Source organism: Seriola dumerili, unplaced genomic scaffold, assembly GCF_002260705.1.
Source record: "Seriola dumerili isolate Sdu_G_001 unplaced genomic scaffold, Sdu_1.0 BDQW01000258.1, whole genome shotgun sequence".
NCBI classification, from domain to species: Eukaryota; Metazoa; Chordata; class Actinopteri; order Carangiformes; family Carangidae; genus Seriola; species Seriola dumerili.
In genome coordinates this window covers 1,153,007-1,172,096 of record NW_019174513.1, presented here as the reverse complement: position 1 = coordinate 1,172,096, position 19,090 = coordinate 1,153,007, and the positions used below count along the sequence as shown (strand labels likewise).

The following is a 19,090-nucleotide window of genomic DNA, read 5'->3' as shown; positions in this document are numbered from 1 at the left end:
CTTTTTGTTTTGTAAAACGATATTCCTCTACTGAAGAAAGGTGCTACTCTAATAAAATGACAGGAGTTATAGCCCCATCTAGTGTCAAACGTGTGGTGTTGCACCAATGTGTAATGTTTACTTCCTCTTTGGGTCTACTTGTTCCTGGGGCAGCTGCTAGCAACAGCAGCTCTTCTCACAGTAGGTTAGTGACAGTGTTTGCATCCTGTTTTTGATATTTAATTGTTTGAAGTTATGAGTTTGTTTTGAGGGGGCAAGTTAAATGTGTGTGCTCACAGCTGTGTCGTTAAGTGTAATGTAAGTTGGTAAGTAGAAAACATTGGCTAACGTTAGCTTAGTGGTAGCCAACTATCTACAGCAACACTTAAAACTGTGGCTTTTCTGTTTCTGTCTGTCTTCCCATCAAACCAGTTCTTAACTTTAGTCATTCCTCAACCTCCTTTTAGTACAGACGTTCTGGTTTTCTGAACAAATTGAGTATCTTCCTTGTGTTCCCTGCTCACTCCCGCTTCAGTCGACGCTAGCCCTCCGAGCTAGCTGACCGCTAACGTGCAGTATCAACAGTCGTCAAGGCAACGATGAACATCCTCCCTAAGAAGAGCTGGCACGTTCGCAACAAAGACAATGTCGCTCGCGTGCGGAGGGACGAGGCTCAGGCAGCGGAGGAGGAGCGCGAGGCCAAGCGGCGCGTCGAGCGTGCCGAGCAAGAGGTGACCCCACTGTTGTCATGTTTCCCATGATGATGCAGAGTAGCAGTTGTTTATTGTGCTGTGAACAGTCTGAGTCCACCCCAACACTGACTAAACATACATCACACACGTGTAGAGCTGCAGCGATGATCATACAAACTGTATTTGCACAGCAGCAGGTCACAGTACAGGTTCATGCATTGACTTGACTTATAAAACACAACAAAGGAGAGCAGTGAAAACAACGATTTTAGACTAACGCACTTGACAAATTAGGAGTCATGCTGCTGTAGTCATGCTGGTTCCTACAATGGGAACAGTAAACCAGTGTAAGGACTTAAAACAAATGTAATGCGTTACTTCCTTCTGGTCCTGGTCAGCACTTGGGCAACAGAGTTCTGAATCAATTGTAGTTGATTTATAATGTTTTGGTTGTTTTTTTTAGTGGACCAGGTAGGATAGCATTAGAATGTATTAGAGTGTGTCTTTACAACCCTATGCTAAGATGCATTTCTTTACTACAACACTTCCATTGGTAATATTTATAAAGATAATCTTCCATGACTTTAAATGTGTCTTTTGATAATCACCTCAACAGTTATAGTCAGCTTATGTCTTTCTTGTGCATCATTTGAATATTTCTATAGAGACAGAACATCCTTTATTGTGGTACTTGTATAGTACCTTTATAGAATACCACAAATAGGAAGGATACAATCTTAGACTAAACAACATAATAGTAAATGATAGTTAGCCCTGCCAGTTAAAGTGATATGAAGCTTTTATTTTTTATTTTTATATATTTAATTTGTATTAACTTCCTCTTCACAGGCACGTACAGAGTATCTAAGAAGGAAATCCCGAGCTGCTCTCCAGGCAGCAGGAGAAAGAAAAGATGATGATGATGATGATGAACAACGGAGTGGAGGAAGTGGAGCTCTGGAGCATCTCAATCTTTTTCCTCTGGAGGAGTCCTCAGAGAAGAAGGGGAACGAAGAGTATCTCAAAGAANATGATGATGATGAACGGAGTGGAGGAAGTGGAGCTCTGGAGCATCTCAATCTTTTTCCTCTGGAGGAGTCCTCAGAGAAGAAGGGGAACGAAGAGTATCTCAAAGAAAAGAAAGATGAAAAGGTGATGGTGCCACTACTCCTGTCACTCTTCTCTGGCATGGTTTCCTCTAGTGATTCAGTGGTTATGATTTCCTCCTCCTCTTATATACGACCACCTTCTATCATGTGACTGAAATACCATATTCAGGTCAGCTAACAAACAAACCGTTCCCATGACATTTCAGCAAACCCCATCTGTCAGTGAGGGACAAGAAATCTGTCTGAAACCTCTCAAAAAACCAAGTGGACCTATTGACAACATGTTTTTTTGTGGTCAAATTACTATTTATAAGGTCAACAATGAACCTTCAAGCTCAACTTACATAAGATTGTTCTCAGCAAAAGCTTGTTTACCGTTTCACTCACAGCTCTTTTATGAACCAAGGTGTGAAGACACATAACCGTGCCCAACAGTCTGAATGGTCAAACACAAACTGATATATCCTGGAATTTGTGTCATATTTGGTGCTTGTTTGTGAAATGTATATTACTGCACTAAGGAAAAAGTGTTGTGATCCAGGTTCAGATCCATGAAATTTTGAGTAAACAGTGTACCTGTTAACCCAGTTATCCATCTGGACCTTTGAACCACAGTTACACTTCAGATATATCAACCTTTATCATTTAGTCATGTCAAGATGCTGATCAGATATTTAAAATCAATGGAAGTGGTCAGTTTCTTGGTGTGGTCAGAAAGCTAAATGTTTTCTGGATGCAGCCCAGCCATAATATGCGTACAAGCAGTGTAAACAGTCCGAGTGTGATAATCGGGAAAAACTAATGCAGACAGAGAGTTGGGTAAATACAACCACAGGACACACAAAAGTGCTATTTCAGGGCAAAGTGTTAAAATGCAAGGATGTAATCCAGTTTTATAATCAATCTCAGATAATGTCAAAATGTTACTGATATTAGTCAAAGGAAAAGGGAATCATTTTACTGTTTTTGCCCGTCTCTACATTCAGGAGGTTTGAACAGCTATTTGGTACTGCTGTCATCAAACAGTTCATTCAACTCAATTCACACAACTGTTGTTTTCCTTGTTCTTTTTTCTCAGGAGAAGCAGGAGCGTGCTATTGGCTTGCTGGTGTCTCTTGGACCCCAACCAGGGACGGAGGTCACTCCGTGGTACCTGAAAAGTGGTCAAGAAAAAGAAGAAAGGAAAGAAAAAGAAAAGAGAAAGGGAATAAGTGAAGAGGAGAGAGAGAAGAAGGATCGTAGATTGAAGGATAGTTTGGACCCATTGAAAGATATGAAGAAAGCTCTTGCAATAAAAGACAGAAAGGAACACAAGAGCAAGAAAAGGGAAAAAAGAGACAAAGGGGAAAAGAGGAGCAGTGGAGAGAGGTAAGAATATCAATATTACCTGGCTGGGTATTTATAAATCAACTGATTATTTTTACAAAACTGCTCATAATATAACAATAAACCATAGTAAGTATGTCACCCCAGTAATTCAGAGTATGTAGGTGTTCCTGTAGTCAGCTCCAGTTTCCCTGATGAATAAACAAAGCATTGGGAATATGGCTGTGATGTGGTGAATATAATCACTGAGCTATAACTATAATTTTTATTCTGTCATTTCCAGCTCCATAGAGAGATTACGTGCTGAGCGTTTACAGAGGGAGGCTGAAGAAAGGAGGCGAGCCCAGGCCCTGCTCGATCAGAGGAGCGGCAAAGCAAAGGAGCCCGGGAGGGAGGTGAATGAGAGGGAAAGGCCTTACAACAGCGCCTTCTTCCCAGAACTTGCCCGAAAGCGACAAAGGCGGGATAGAGATAGCTGGAGAGATGAAATATTAAAATCATGAACTGTCTTCATCAGTTGTTTGAAGACTGTGATGGATGGTAAGAGGACAAATGCTGTGACCAGCAGTTTGTTTACAAATGTAAAGGCCCAGAGGAAAGAGGGTGGCATGGAAAGGGGGCTAAAGAACCACATTATGAACATACTTGTAACCTGGTCCAGCTATTGCCAAAAAGTTGATGATGAGGCAAATTGTAGGTCTCTTATCCTCCATTTTGATTTCTTTTGGTGCACCCAGAAAAGGAAATTCCTGCGGCAGCGAGGTCAGAGGTGAGGTTCAGCTGCAGCTACGTCTGCCCCTGCAGCGTTTTGCTCATGAACACGGCAGCAGGACAGATGGTTGCCATCACAGGGGGCATGAGCCCAGGCTGTCGGCAAAGAAAAACACTCAGTGAACAACTGGTCGTATGGTTTATATTATTGTTATTATAAGTATTAAAAGGTTTTAAGGTGAGCAAACACCAGCACACACTGAATGGTCTGTAGTCTCAGTCAAATAATCACAGTGGGAACAGTGGAGGTGAAACAATTAGTTGATGAATCAGTTCGTACAATGACAGAAAATGAATCTGCAAACCTCTCAATTATTAATAGTTTCATTATTCATTAGTCATTAGTCATTTTTTAAACAAAAAATCCAACCTTTATCAGGTTCCAGCTTCTCACATTTGTGGATTTACTGCTTCTGTATATCAAATATAACAGTAAACTGAATCTTTCTGGGTTTGCACTGTTGGTTGAATAAAACAAACAATTAGGAGATGTTACTTTGGGCTCTAGAAAATTATGATGGGCACTTTCACCTTTTTTCTGACATTTTATAGAAGAAATAATTAGAAAAGAATCTGCAGACTATTCAGTATGTGTTATTTGCAGCTGTATGTGAAATCATACAGTACACATCTGGTGTAAAGGTTGATGGTAAGGATAAAATAGTTCAGATTTATTTTTTATTTTTACTTTTTATTTCTGTTATTGTTTTTTGAAGTCCCACATGTTCCTCATGTGAAGCCTATAATAATGAATAAATCCAGGGTGACATCAGTTGGACTATTTTTCTATTTTTTTTTTTTGTCATTAAGACGTAAAGGCCTTTTTAATAGAAGACATTTTGACATTAAACAAACAAAAGCACAGGTGTAAATAATAAAATTAGCGATGGCGATGATTCCATTTAGCTGCTTCAATTCCAGGGTCCTATTTTTGTTCTTTCTGGTTCACTGGACACTTGAATGGAGCAGAGCCATTGTTCATGTTATTTGTAACACCTATGCTTTTCCTTCTAGTCAAAATGTCTGCTGTGAAAAAGGCCTAATGAGTCATATACTAGAATCAATGACTCTCACAAAAGATTGACATTTACTTACTTTTTCATTGCTAAAAATGTAGAATGAGAAAATACCCTCAGCCTCCAAATTAAGTGATTTGATGTTTGGTTGTTGTTGGAACTGTTTATTTAGGTGTATAGTATGTGGTGCTGTTTAATTGTATTTGTTTACACTATTGTCTCTATTGTTTTGTCGGCCTCTTTTAAATCACTGAGCCAAACTAGTCTCCAACATGGTAATGAACTTGAATAAGCACTTAACACTGTAAACAAAAACTGAACCCTGTAACCATCATGAAGGAGGATTCATTACAAGACTGTTGTATTAGACTGCATTAGTTTTAGCTAGGTGTAAGAAATAAACTGCCAACAGAGTTTAAATTATGATTTGTACACAACAGCTTTATATTTATTTATTAATATGTATTGCTGGAAGTCCAAAAAATGTGTTTAATATAATGTAGTTATGACAGTTCACACCATATCTCGATAAATATAGTCAGAAATGCTTTTTGTTTTATTTTACGTGAATAATTCCCTCTCTCTTTGAAGGCGTGGTCAATTAACACTTCATTTTTTTCCTGATTATTTAATAGGAGTAGTAGAATTACTTCACACCCAAAAGTCCTCATATGAATATTGAAGTGGTACGTGATAGCCTACTTTAAGAGATTAAAAATCCAATATGGGATCAATAGAAACCCACTGCTGAGCACCACATACACATCAACAGCTCCCTGTGGGAATATTATCACAGAGATTTTTTTTTTTTTCGGGGGGTAGCATTATGATGATGAAGCTGGACCATGACAATGCGCGCCGTGTGTGTCTGACGTAGGCTGGCGGAGGAGAAAAACACAGACAACCCTCCAACACTGAGATACGGGGAGAAAGAAAAAAAAAATATATATATAAAATATATATATATATATATATATATATATATGTAACAGGAGAAATAGCAGATGGTTGTTTTCAGCGGTGCTCCACACAGACGGAGGCAGGAGGGCAGTAATGTATGTACAGCGAGCGGTGGACTGAGGATGCACAATAGAGCATCTCACACACCGTGTTTAATTGCGGATTAGAGCAGGGGGGAGGAGGAGGGGGACAGGGGGAGAGCACAACAAGGAAGGCAAGGAACCGCTCTTTTATTATTAGGAGAGAAGCGGAGGGGGGAGACGGAGACAGCGTGAGCCCGGAGACGGCACAGACCGTGGCGGGGGGGACGGGAGAGAGGAGGACACCGACACCGACAGTCGGCAGCGTCGCTCGGATGGTGTTGTTGTTGCTCCGGACGCGACGACGATGCGGCCGCACTGCTGGGTGATGGTAGCGCTGGCGGGGATCATGTCGTACTTCAGCCCGGAGAGAGCCCTCGGAGCCCCGCAGAGGGAAGGTGAGCGGAGTCGGAGGAGAGGAAGAGGTTGGGGGGGTGTGAGGGAGGGAGGGAGGGAGGGGGGGGTTTGAAAACCTGTCAGTGATGCTGGAGAAAGGAGGAGAGAGGGGGGATGTAGTCAGTTATGAAAAGGCCTCTCTACATTGGGGTGAATACTGTGTTTTCAGCCAGTAGCCTATGAGACATAATGCGAATTATTATTGCAGTACGTGGCTGACTTAATCAAAACAGGAGCGAGGCTGATTGGGTGATGGGTCGGGTACCATATTTGCATGCAGTGATGAAAATATTTGGGGGGGGGGGGGGGTTGTTTCGATCTCGGGCCTCACATCGATGGCATTTAAAAACAGCATATACTGTATGAATAGCAGCCTAAAACCGTCGGTCAGTGCGAGATATTCTGTCTATAAATAGCCCCGCTTGGCACCGGAGATTATTTAGCCCATTAACCACTGCTGGCATCTTTATTTTTCTCAATCTGAATATGCCTTCTTCCCCCAAGATCTGGCAGAGTGCTGTGTTTGTGTAATGTGTGCAGTCATTGTATTGTGGTGTATTGTTTTGATAAGAGCTGTTGGCACCGGGGCTGGTGGAAAAGGCCCCGTGTTAGGTTCCTATTTATATGCAGTGTCTGTCTGGACATCTGTCTAGGGAAAGATGAAAGAATAGCACTGCACAGGAATTGTGCATCAGGATTTGAGACACTAGTCATGTTTGTGGTACATGTTTAGTGCCAGAGAGGATCATTTAGATTTAACATTTAGCCTCTGTTTTGCAGGTGCAATAACCTGCATTATGATCAACAATTAGCTTCATCTCTCTTTGTTTCATGTGCTAAAACTCATGCAGGACTGATTATATCTATTGGAATTTTCCTTTATTCGCTACAGATTGGACCATTCACACTCTGATATAAAGGCAGTTTCATATGCTGAACACATCCTCACTTACCTTTCAGTCTGCGTTGCAACTTTTTTTAAGCAAGAAAATGAGAAGTATTAAAAATGTTAATTGAGGTGAGGCCTTTATACTGATTTTACAAACACATAAACATCATGTTTTTGTGTCTTATATTTTTAGTGAAATGTTTACCTTCTTTTTAAAAACATTTATTAAGTCAATTATTCAATATACTTTGAAATGTATGTATGCAGTGTTTACAATATCACCTTATGAATGAACATATTTTTGGATTTGTTTGAGGGACGCGGAATAAAACTGAAACATTTTGAGAGGAGCACCAACGTATAAAACATGCTATAAGTTAATTATTTATAGGTATGGTTTCAGTAACAATATCCATGTTTAAGACAAATGAAAGGATTATTTTTTTGTATTTTTAATGGGATACTTTCATTGTTTTTCCTCTTTACACTAATTGGAGATTGTAATGTGTTTTTCATTGTTGAGAATGTGTATAATGTGTTTTACGTAGGCTAATATCTGTGAATGGAGCCTTGAAGTGTTTGGAGTTACATGTACAGTATATACATGAAACCTGCTAATGTTACTCCAGCATCCTAAAATACTGTTTTGTTTACATAGACTTAGAAAAGATAGACTAAGTCATTTATATATTGGCTATGTGCTTCACTATGAGAAGCATGAGCTGGACACCTTCTGATTGTTTCAAGGTGTCATTGTTCCTCTCTCTCGTCGTCTGTTGTTAGTAATGAAGTGTTTAACGTGTTCTGGCTACAGTATTTAAATGAAACCTTTAGATAATACCTGAAGGGTATTTAACCACCCTGCCCTGCCCCTTTTCTTTTCTACAGATGGTTCACTTCCCACAATCGACCACGTTGAGGTACAAATATCAAATGTCCCGATCCCTCCCTCTCTCACCTGAGTAGTAAACCTTCCTGATTTGAGTAATTCTTTTCCAGTTTCCAATCCCTCCCCAGTTAGCGCTCCTTTTTACCTAAATGAAAACTCCAGCCACCCCTCCCCTGCTTCTTAACTGTGTTTCCTGAGTGGAATGCCATTTCTGATATTCCCCCTTCTCCCCATGCTTTTTTCCTTACTGGAATGGTATATTCTCCCACTTTCAAACTTTAATTCCAGTCTCTATTTTCTTTTACTGAGTCAGACAATGTTTTTGATCTTGAACTTAGTTTCTTTTCCTGCTTTTTTTACCCCCCAAATCCCTGATGCAAGCTGTCCATTGGGGTTCTCCACTGTGTCCCAAACCTGCTGCTAAGAAAACGCTCCAATGGTTTCCCTTTAAACAAAACACCTCTGTAACAAGATTTTACACTTGATTCGTTGAAGTTTCTCTTTTTCCTCTCACTGACTCAAACCTAACAGTGTGCCCCCCCCCACCTTATAGAGCCACAAATACCCTGACTTTCTGTGTTAAATCCTTTCCTCCCTTGTATTTTCTTCCTGTCTTCCTCTCAGTTTCTCAGTCCAGGGCTGCATCCCTCTCTCCTCCACCCTACGTCGTCATCCTCATCTCTTGCTCGGGGCTCGTCTCTTTTGTTCTGCTGCTCCTCACCTGCCTGTGCTGTAAGAGAGGAGGAGTGGGATTCAATGTAAGTCTTCAACATGTAAGAGATTTATTCATCTCTCTCTGCTTTCTTTCTTTGTTTTGTCACACCTTTTGTGCACCCCTGTATGGTTTTTAGCTAGACTTGATGAACTGCAGGAGGATTTGGTATGGAAATGGAAACAGGAGTCAATGATTCCAACCTAATGAAGTAGAAATGGTCAATAATCATCTCTCAGTCTAATCTTGACTAAGCCTCCATCCTTTGACCTGACAGTGTTGTTGTTTTGTTAGCAGACAGGCTGTCATTAGCTCAGAGTGGCTGCTCTTTCATTGTCTGCGCTTGATACTCACTGCTAAATTCAACCTTATTATTAAGTGAAAGAGGACGGTTTATTTTCTATTTTTAATTATACCAGTATTGTGATTTGTCTGTGCTGTTGTTGCTCAACCAGGAGTTTGACAATGCAGATGGGGAGGAGTGCTCTGGAGGCTCCAGTCCCATCCAAGAGGACAGCCTGTCATCATGTCCCTCCCTCCCCGAGGTCTACACCTTACCAGTCCGAGACAGGCCCAACTGCCCCGCCCTGCAGGACGGAGCAGGTAACAACCTCAAACAACTCTCCTATTCTCCAGCTCTCATTTGAGCATAGCTTCAGTTTCATTTTGAGGGGCTTTAATCTGTGCTCAGCTGTGTTGCCTGAATCACTGATGTGGATCCATTAAAGGTCTCAAACTGAGTGTAAAACCAGTAGCACTGGCCTCACTCAATGTCACTGAAGTGGAAACTATGATCTGAGAAAATTCTGCATCATTGCTCTGTATGAGCAGACCATGGTTGACATTTTGGCTGACTTGCAGTGATAGAGTGAGAGGTTTGTGCCCAGTCAATTAAGTGCTTATTTCAGTCATTTGTTTTTCAAACAAAAACACTTTCATTTGATGGTTCCAGCTTCTCAAATTTGAGAATGTGCTGCTTTCATTGTCTTAACACTGTGGTAAATCGAAAATCTTGAGGTTTTGAACTGTTGGTCAAACGAAACAAGATATTTAATGATGCTACCTTGAGTTCTAATAAATTGTGATGGTCATTTTTCACTGTTTTCTGTTTTGTCATAGACTTAACAATTTATCAATTAATTGAGGAAATAAGTGGCAGATGAATCGATTATAACAATAGATTTTTGTCTTAGGAAGGGTTTTTTTGTCTTTGAATATTTTTTTGTTGACGGTGCAAAAACGTGTGCTAGTTTGTTTTTAAGTGTTGACTATGAGCTGTACTGTAAATACTGTTTTTTCCTGAGTGTCTTCGTTGTAAAGATGTTTTTAGCCCCTGTTGTGAGATATTATATAATAAAAGAACATCACATGCCGACATCTGCATGACCCTGATCTTTTTTTATTTCTCTTATTCTTTGCAGACTCCAAGTCTCAGTGCTTCAAAAGACACACTTTGAACTACCTTCAGGAGATAGGAAATGGCTGGTTTGGAAAGGTAAGTAGACAATCTCACGATCGGATGTCGTACGCCTTGTGAGTTCATGTAAAATATGAACCATATCATACTGTAGATATCCTTTTTTGTGTGCTCTGATTTGTTACATTTAAAAGTGGCGACCGACCAGATCACAAGTCCTAAGTCAAAATAGTTCTTTTACTGCCCGTCTCCTTCTCCTGAGTACTCTTCCACGTTATTGTCCATTGATCTCTCCTAGGTGATCCTGGCTGAAGTGCTGTGTGACTGCAGCTCGTCTCAGGCCGTGGTGAAGGAGCTGCGTGTCAGTGCCAGCCCTCTGGAGCAGAGGAAGTTCTTGGCTGAGTCAGAGCCGTACAGGTGGGAGAAACTGCTGAAACTTGGTTAGCCATTTTTTCGGGGGCTTAAAATGAGGCTACGTAACAGCAATCACTGTGCCCCAAGTGACAATCATGGAATAATGGTAACTCTAATATAACATTAGTGCAAGTAAAGTATCATCAGCAATATATAAACATTTAGGAAATGGTTTATTACGCACTACGATGTAGCTGTAAGTAGGATATAGGTAACTTTAATGAAAGGGTCTCTGACACATGGTGATACCAGATCAAATAAAGCTACATCGACAAAATCCCTGAGTGTATTACATTTTATTTTCTGTGAATTTATCTTTTCATTTGTAAGAGAAGGATAAGCTGCGCCTTCTTTAAAAAAAAATCACATAGTCTCACTTTAATTATAGATAAAAAAGAACAAACAATATATAGTTTGAATTATGCCTGATTGGAATCAGGACAGACAACTAACCACATACAAAACTAAAATAGTGTTTTGTTGTGTTATTTGTTTATTTACATTGGTAATCTTCCTGCAGGTAGATGGTAATAAAACTTGCTCTTGATGAGGACTGAACCGACCTATTTAATGTGTTTGACTCAGAATCTGAGCAGTATTTTGGATGTCCTTCTCGCTCCCTTACACACACGAACACGAATATACACCCACAAGGAAACACTTTCGCATCCATGCAAACAACAATCTATCTATCTATCTATCTATCTATCTATCTATCTATCTATCTATCTATCTATCTATCTATCTAGTATCCCTGTGTTAGCTGTGCTTTAATCTATCTGTCCATCTATCTGATTTCTCTCTTCCTTCAGGAGCCTTAAACATCCCAACATCCTTCAGTGTTTGGGGCAGTGCAGTGAGAGCATCCCTTTCCTTCTGGTTATGGAGTTCTGTCAGCTGGTAAATACAAATCATCCATTTTAATATGATATAATAACATACTTTATATAAGGGATAAAGTGATACGGAGGTTAGACAAAATAACATGCTAAAAAAAGTTAAAAGTAACTATCATCATTTCAAACACTGCATAAGAGGTGGGTCATATTAAGCTAAACACCATTAATACTTAATTTAATCCTTCATTATTTTGTTTTGTTCTAGGTTCTTGACATTGCAAATTCGTGCAAAATGATATGGCATCTTTGGAGTTCTGTTAATGCTTTTATCACTAACAAATGCTGTTAAACAGCATGCAAGCTATTGCGTTATGTCTTTGTAGCAAGTTATTTTTCATGGGATCGTTACATTATTAATGCCTTGTTTTAATGTCAGTAGTGCTGTTTATTATGGCTGCAGGAATAATGAATTATTAGAACTATAGATGTTCCAGAGTCTCTGAAATCTGTTTTGCATCTGTACAATCGGTTTGTTTTCCTTCCCTCCGCTGGCTTAATCACTGACTGATTAAGAAAACCATATGAGTGGACTCTCAGGCCAAACAAAGACACAAGCAGATCAATTACAGCAACACAGCGAGAGAAGCCAAACAACACTGGAGTCCTCATAGACTGCTATTACCCTGTTTGATAAAGTCTCCTATTGTCCTTTCCTCATGGATATTTTTCAGCCTTTTATATAGTCCTCATTTTATTTCCTTGCCCTTCCTGAAGCACAAATGACTAATACAAAGGCTGCCAGCTCATTACCAATCCCCCTGCTGCTTTTGAGGCTCTGTGATGGAAAACACCTAAAAAGGGACGTATTTACTGCAGAAGTCACAAATATTGTCTTTGGCTGTACGGTGTTGCTGCAGGTTTTATCTCTGTAGTAGGAGAAGGGCACAAACACTTGGCACACATGCTTATTGCCCATCTGTCATTAATTCATCCTTTACTTAAGTCCACATACATTTCAGCTGCTGCATTATTGTCATGATGTACAACTAGGGTGACCTGAAGAGGTATCTGCGAGCCCAGCGCAAGTCCGATGGCATGACTCCAGACTTGCCAACTCGGGATTTGTTGACTCTTCAGAGAATGGCTTTTGAGATCACCTCGGGTCTGCTGCATCTCCATGAAAACAACTACATCCACAGGTCAGTCATGACTTCACCTCCGTGCATTTATCAAAAACCAAAGTGTTTGAACAAGATTGCATGTCTCGGATAGAGACACGGTGTGTTTCTATGATCGATGTGGCTGATTTTTGGTTGTTGTGTTCTCTTCTCTGCAGTGATTTGGCTTTAAGAAACTGCCTGCTGACCTCAGACCTCACTGTTAGGATAGGTGACTACGGCCTTTCACACAACCATTATAAGGTATGTGGATGCCTAAACCATAAGGAGTGTGTATCGTCTTTATTGTCTTAGTCTGAAATAATTAAATATATATAATTCTCCTATGTTTTTGTGCAGGAGGACTATTACCTAACTCCAGACAAGCTATGGATCCCACTACGCTGGATTGCTCCTGAGCTGTTGGAGGAATACAGAGGATCTCTTATTGTTACTGACCAAACCAAGACCAGCAATGTGTGGTATGTTTTAAAGCTATTGCAGCTGTTATATATATATACGGTGCTCCTGAATAATCAGCGTCAACAAGCCAGGGTGGTTATGGCCAGTTCATGGAGACTATGATCATGCTTGTTTACCTGGTGTCTGTTATAGTATAGTATATAGTAGTATATTGATCTTTATGCCTGTCTACATTGGTCTCATAACAACAGTTTTCTTATTCAACTTTTAATCTAACAACAGACCATGTCTATTTAGCTAGGTTGAGTAAAGTCTAGTAGAGTCTCAGTGGAAAAGAGAAAAGCATAAATCTCTCAATGCCCATGTAGGTGAAATCATTGTAAGGATGAAATGTTCTGAACATTGAATGTATTGAAACTGTGCAAGTGTATTGTGAAAATAATATAAAATGCTCTTTGTGAAGTCTCAGTTAGAGCTTGGATTTGGCCCAGAATTTCTAAATCTTTAACTCTTTTGAATCTTAAATTTGAAGCGGAGGGAAACTAAAGAGACACAGGCAGCTGTTTTAAAAATGTTTTCTCCAACAACTCATACTACAGATAATTAAGCCAACCTCTGAAGATCAGTGTAACCTGTAGTAACCTCAATTTTGGTGAAGCAGAATCTGGAAGTCCATCAGGCTGTCAGCAGTCTTAGTGCTATAACCGGGCCCAGTAATACCAGAGGGAGTGACGAAGGAACGAAAGCCCAAACAGGACTGATCCCTCAGGCTCTGAAATTACAAACTCCACTTTAATGTTGAGTGAACCAACAAGAAAACATTCTGGGAACAAAATACACAAGTAGGAGAAGAGCACTCCTTGCTCTCACAGAGGAAATGGCGGCTTTACTTTCTCATTCCTTCCCCAAACATTTTTTTTCTTCTCTAATAATAACATAACAGAACTTTTCACTTGTTTTTTTCTAATTATGCCTTGTCTGCTTGGAAATCAGAGCTCTGTATAAATAAGGTGTTGCTCTAAAAGCATTACATAACAAACTAAAAATTAACAATCTGTGAAGATGAGTCTCTCACCGTCCCTCAATCTTTTTCTCTTTCAGGTCCATGGGGGTGGTGATATGGGAGCTGTTTGAGTTTGGCTCTCAGCCCCACAGACACCTGAGTGACGAAGAGGTGCTGACCTTCGTCATTAGGGAGCGACAGATCACACTGGCTCAGCCCAGACTCAAACTCTCCCATGCAGACTACTGGTCAGTGTACTTATCCACTCATTGCATTGGGAAACAGAAATGATAATTATTTTATGGGAAGTAATAATGCCCTAATTGTGTCTCCCTAAACTGACCTCCTCTCTTTTTATCTCTTGTCTGCAGGTATGAGATCATGCAGTCCTGCTGGCTACCTCCGTCTCAACGCCCTTCTGTAGCTGAGATATTCCTCCTCCTCTCCTCCCTCCTGGCCGCTGAGCGAGGAATGGCGAGGGGGAGTGTCGGGGAAGAAGACGAGGAGGACGAGGAGTATGAGGAGGGCAGAGGAAGGAGAGGGGAGAGCGAGGAGTCATTTGAAAGACGCTGGGACTTACTCCGTCCACCTGCCTTCCAGACTGCAGTAAACGAGCGGCAAAGGGAGAGAGAGTACGTCAGGGAAGACAGAGACAACTCCTACCCCCTGCTGGACCCGGTGGGGAACTGTATCACCCCGTCTTCGTCTGAACTGGATGACATCCTGACTGTCACTGAAACTAGCAAAGGCTTGAACTTTGAGTATTTCTGGGAGAAGGCTCATGCCAGACGAGGCTACAAACCTCTTCCTCCTCCTCAGCCAATCCCGACTGTGAATAATAACCACAGGCAGTCTTTGGACACTCCCACTGTGGTCCCGGTTATAAGCGCTCGCAGCCCCTCCCTCGCCAGCGAGTACTACATCAGGTTAGAGGAGCACACTCCCCAGGACAAGTCACCAACTCTCAAAGGAAAGCCACAGTCTTCTTTCCGTTCTGACTCGATTTGCCCTGGAGACATGGAGCTGGTGGAGATTCGCAGTGGGATGCTCGGAAAAGAGCGAGTCCCTTATTGTTCCTCTGACAAGTGCAGCAAGGGCCTCCAGACCGTCAGATCCAGCGAGGTTCAGCTCAAGGTTCCTAACACAGGTGTGGCAGAGTTCAGAGACACTTCGAGCAGAGTGACTGACTTCTCTGTAGTCGATTTAGGGGATGACGATGAGGAGGAGAAGAAGAAGAGCAGTGAGGCAGATAAAAAATCATCAACAAGTTCTCAAGCCCCAGTCCTCCCTCCCAAACCTCGCTCTATGTCCATGTCATCAGCCAACCACCTCCACTCGCGCCCCCTCCCTGCCCCTCCGCTCGGATATAGAGGACTGCCTCACTACACCATCAGTGGAAAAATCGAAACAGACCCCCATCACATGAGCAGCTGCCCACCTTCTACCTTTGATCACTTGGGGCTGCATCGCTCCCGACAGACTCTACCCCCATCCCCGTCCCTCTCCCCCTCCCTTCCCCCATCGAGCCATCCAATTTACCCCCAGCCTCCTCAAATGTGTCCTCCACCTCTTCCTCCGCACTCCAAACCACAAAGAAGCTGCCCCAGCTACAACACAGCTGACACTTACTCAAGATACAGCAAGCCGCAGATGCAGAAATCCAACAGAGACCCACTATCCTGTGACCTGTCTGATAGAGAGAGTGTCACCAGACATGCAGCACCATTGCACAACTCCAAGGAGACTTCTCATTCACGTGCAAAAAACTTTGACTCCCCTGTTCGTCGAGAAAACCCCTTGCGCCCGATTTATCGCAATCTACCCCGCTCTCAGCCCACAAACCCCCAGGTTGAACGTCAGTCTTCGTCCAGCCCCACCTACTCAGACGAGGACGACTCTCCCTTCATGTCTCCTGAGAGACCAAGCGGTGGGACTACTGTGACACACTCCAGCCTGTCTGAAGATGCAGACCCATCTTCCACAGAGCTCTTCTTCAGAGGAATGAAAAGGACTCAGTCACGCCTCGATACCATCCTGCCTGCCATTTGGAAGGAAGATGCTGAACTTCAGGCAGAACGTGTGGCCGCAGCAAAAAAATCCCCCATGCATTTGTTTCTGACAGAGATATCTACTGTGACAGAGTCCAGTGAGTCCAAGACGGAGGTCTCATGGGAGGGAGAGAAGGAGGAGAAAAGAGATGGAGAGAGATGGGGGAACTTTGTGCTGCCCAACAGAGGGATGCGCCGCTCCCGGTCACTGATCACAGAGCTGGGCTCAGCAGGCCAGTCATGGGGGCCAGAGAAACCTATCAACAGGACAGGAGCTGAGGAGGACTGCACAGTTACTAAGGAAACATTTCAGAGGGAGCTTTTCCTCACAGAGATCGACACAGGAAGGATGGACACGGATGTGGAGGGAGGATCAGAAAGTGACCCAGTAAAATACCTCTATCCTGCAGGATCCAGATTGCGGCCCTACGTCTGCGCTCCGGGCTTTCCTTCATACACTGAGGCAGAGGAGGCTTATTCAAAGGGTATACGGAGGTCGCGTTCTCTCCTCTCTGAGATCACCATCGGGAAGCAGGAGTCTGAAATACAGCAGACTGAGAAGGAGCCACGGAGAACAGAAATGACTAGGGAGGAGTTCCTGAAGGAGATCCAGTCAGCAGAGACCTTTTTGACTGAAATAATATCAAGACAAAACGCTGCAGCAAACAGGAAGGAAGCAGAGTCTGCTTATTCCCCTACTCCACTATCACCCGAGTATGAGTCCATATGCATTGACCCGAACTCCGCTCAGACCATCCGATTTCAGTCAGAGAGCTCCGTACGAGCATCCAGCAAAGGCAAAGATGATACACACACTGAGGCCATCTACGCCCAAGTGACCAAGCGTGCTAAAAAGAGTGAGATAAAGGTTTCCATGAGACCTGAGATCCCAATCCTTCACATAGGGTCAAACAAACAAAATCTGAAACTGGACAGCCAAGGAAACAATGCTGACCACTGCCAGTCTGGTGAGTTTGTGTTTTCAGAAATCATGCCCAAGAATGGTTTACTGCACAACCAAACACTTGCATGTCAGAAAGAGGACGAGGAGTACGTGGATGGTCCTGCCTTACCTGCCAGAGGAGAGCAAACAGATCTTTCAGAGGAATCTCCTATTGAATCTTCTGAGACTGTTAAAGAATCCAACACTGTGATACTGCGTGAGAACAAATCGCTTTTTACAAACGCAACAGATGCTAAAAAGGCTGCTGTTATAGGGAATGGTGAGATAATGAAAGAAGACCTACAGGCCACCAGTCCTGAGAAAGGAGATCACATATGTGGAAAGACTGATACCACGTCATATGAACCAGAGAAAGAAAAGAACCACATTGATAAAGTTTCTCCAGCGGACTCTGAAAACATCACAGCAGCTGATTCGGAGAAGTCTAAAAATTTGGGTTCTCAAAATGACAATGAAAGTTTTGCAGAGACGAAAAGAGAAAATTTACTTCAGCACAGTGACACTGGTCAAGAAAAATACTGTCACGTTGCCCAAAAGGCAGCCACTCCTGCCGCCACTCCAACCACTCCAGACTGGGACCCGTCCTCTGATGTCTCACTCGTCACCCCCACTGACTCGCTCCTGTCACCTTTGACTTCCAGCTCAGCCGACTGCCTCACACCTAGTGACTCATGGACAGGAGGAGGAGGAGGAGTGGGAAGCGGCGGGTGGCGAGCTCTGGGAAATGAAACACCACATCGGGACTCTGCCTATTTCTCAGACAGTGACTGGGAGGGGGACGGGATGAACAGGAGGAGCAGTGATGGACTTATTGCCTCTAGGCCGAGCAGCGTTCGAGGAGGGGATCGGGGAATACTGACAGGGATTGAAGAAAAAACTGAGGAAGAGGGAGAGCTGGGGGAAAAGAGCCCTTTAAAAAATAGTATACAGATGTTGGATAAAAAGATTGGAGAAATTGGAGAAACTGTCGTGATGTGTGAAGCGGAGGGTGTAACATATCAAAATGCTTCTGAAAATGACATCTCTCATTTAGGTGATGACAAAGATATTCTAAGCAAAGGGCTGGAGTCAACACAGAGAGACGATTCGGGCATCTTCCACAACGAAAGTAAAAAGTCAACACTGCTGAGCGATGATCCCCAGGCCAAAGACTGTGTTGACTTGATTGATAAGGTGTTCTCTGCATTAGATGATGAGCCACTGAAAGGGCTTCCACACAGCGGTGGATACTCGATAGACAACCACTACACAGATGGCATCATCTCTCAGATAACAGATTGCAGATACCAGGAGTCTGCAGATAATGACTTAAATCTACATTCCAAGAGCTTTGATGACGCAAATATTTTGATCAAGGCTGTATCTGACACTGAGTCAAAAGACTGTGTGCTAAAACCAAGCGTCACAGATTACACAAGTGTTAAAGAGACAGATATCAATCTCTCTGCACTGACTTCCCTCAAATGTGAAAATGACACTGTAGAAACAGTGGCACCATCCAAAGTTACCAACGGAGAGTCCAGATTATCGAAACTGTACGGCATTCAAACCAGTAATGCCACACTCGTAGATGAAACGCCGTCAGTAGTCGAGCCAGGTGATGATGGGCAGTCCGTCAATGATAAAGTGAGTGGTCTGACGGGTTCCTCTTGGGCTCAGGGGGGTGTTGAAGAGCCTGAGAGACATGAGGACAGGTCTGGTCTAGACCACAATGAGCTGGGCCTGAGAAACCTCTGCTGTTCAGACAGCAGTGAGGACAGTAAGATCACAACAGAGACAGAGAACCAGCTGGCTGCTGCAGAGATGAGTAACGCCATGAAGGAAAAGTCACCCCTGAGAGGAGCAGCAAGGGGGATGGACTCTGGTAACAATGTGGATAAAGACTCCTGCGAGGGGCTGGATGTGAAAACTAAAGAGTTATGGAGCGCTCTGGAGGAGGATGAAGAAAGACCAGGATCTGGTGTGGTTAGAGGAGAGTTTGACTGCCACCGTTTTTCACAATCAAG

At 42.6% G+C, this 19,090-nt stretch overlaps 1 protein-coding gene across 1 annotated transcript; it reads left to right on the top strand.

Moving 5' to 3' along the window:
* The first annotated feature begins 133 nt into the window (after window positions 1-133).
* leng1 (leukocyte receptor cluster member 1) lies at window positions 134-5,316 on the top strand. The gene is made up of 6 exons (XM_022756536.1): window positions 134-184; window positions 515-710; window positions 1,521-1,620; window positions 1,735-1,823; window positions 2,859-3,148; window positions 3,390-5,316. The coding sequence occupies exons 2-6, from the start codon at window positions 579-581 to the stop codon at window positions 3,607-3,609; spliced, it is 831 nt and encodes a 276-aa protein (XP_022612257.1). The 5' UTR covers window positions 134-184; window positions 515-578; the 3' UTR covers window positions 3,610-5,316.
* The last annotated feature ends 13,774 nt before the right edge of the window (window positions 5,317-19,090 follow it).

What these genes read in the sequence shown, in the direction of transcription:
- leng1 (XM_022756536.1), top strand. Translation starts at nt 579, where the DNA reads ATGAACATCCTCCCTAAGAAGAGCTGGCACGTTCGCAACAAAGACAAT. An exon ending in AAGAAAAGAAAGATGAAAAG is followed by an intron (nt 1,824 to 2,858) that starts GTGATGGTGCCA and finishes CTTTTTTCTCAG; the next exon opens with GAGAAGCAGGAGCGTGCTAT. An exon ending in AAGAGGAGCAGTGGAGAGAG is followed by an intron (nt 3,149 to 3,389) that starts GTAAGAATATCA and finishes TGTCATTTCCAG; the next exon opens with CTCCATAGAGAGATTACGTG.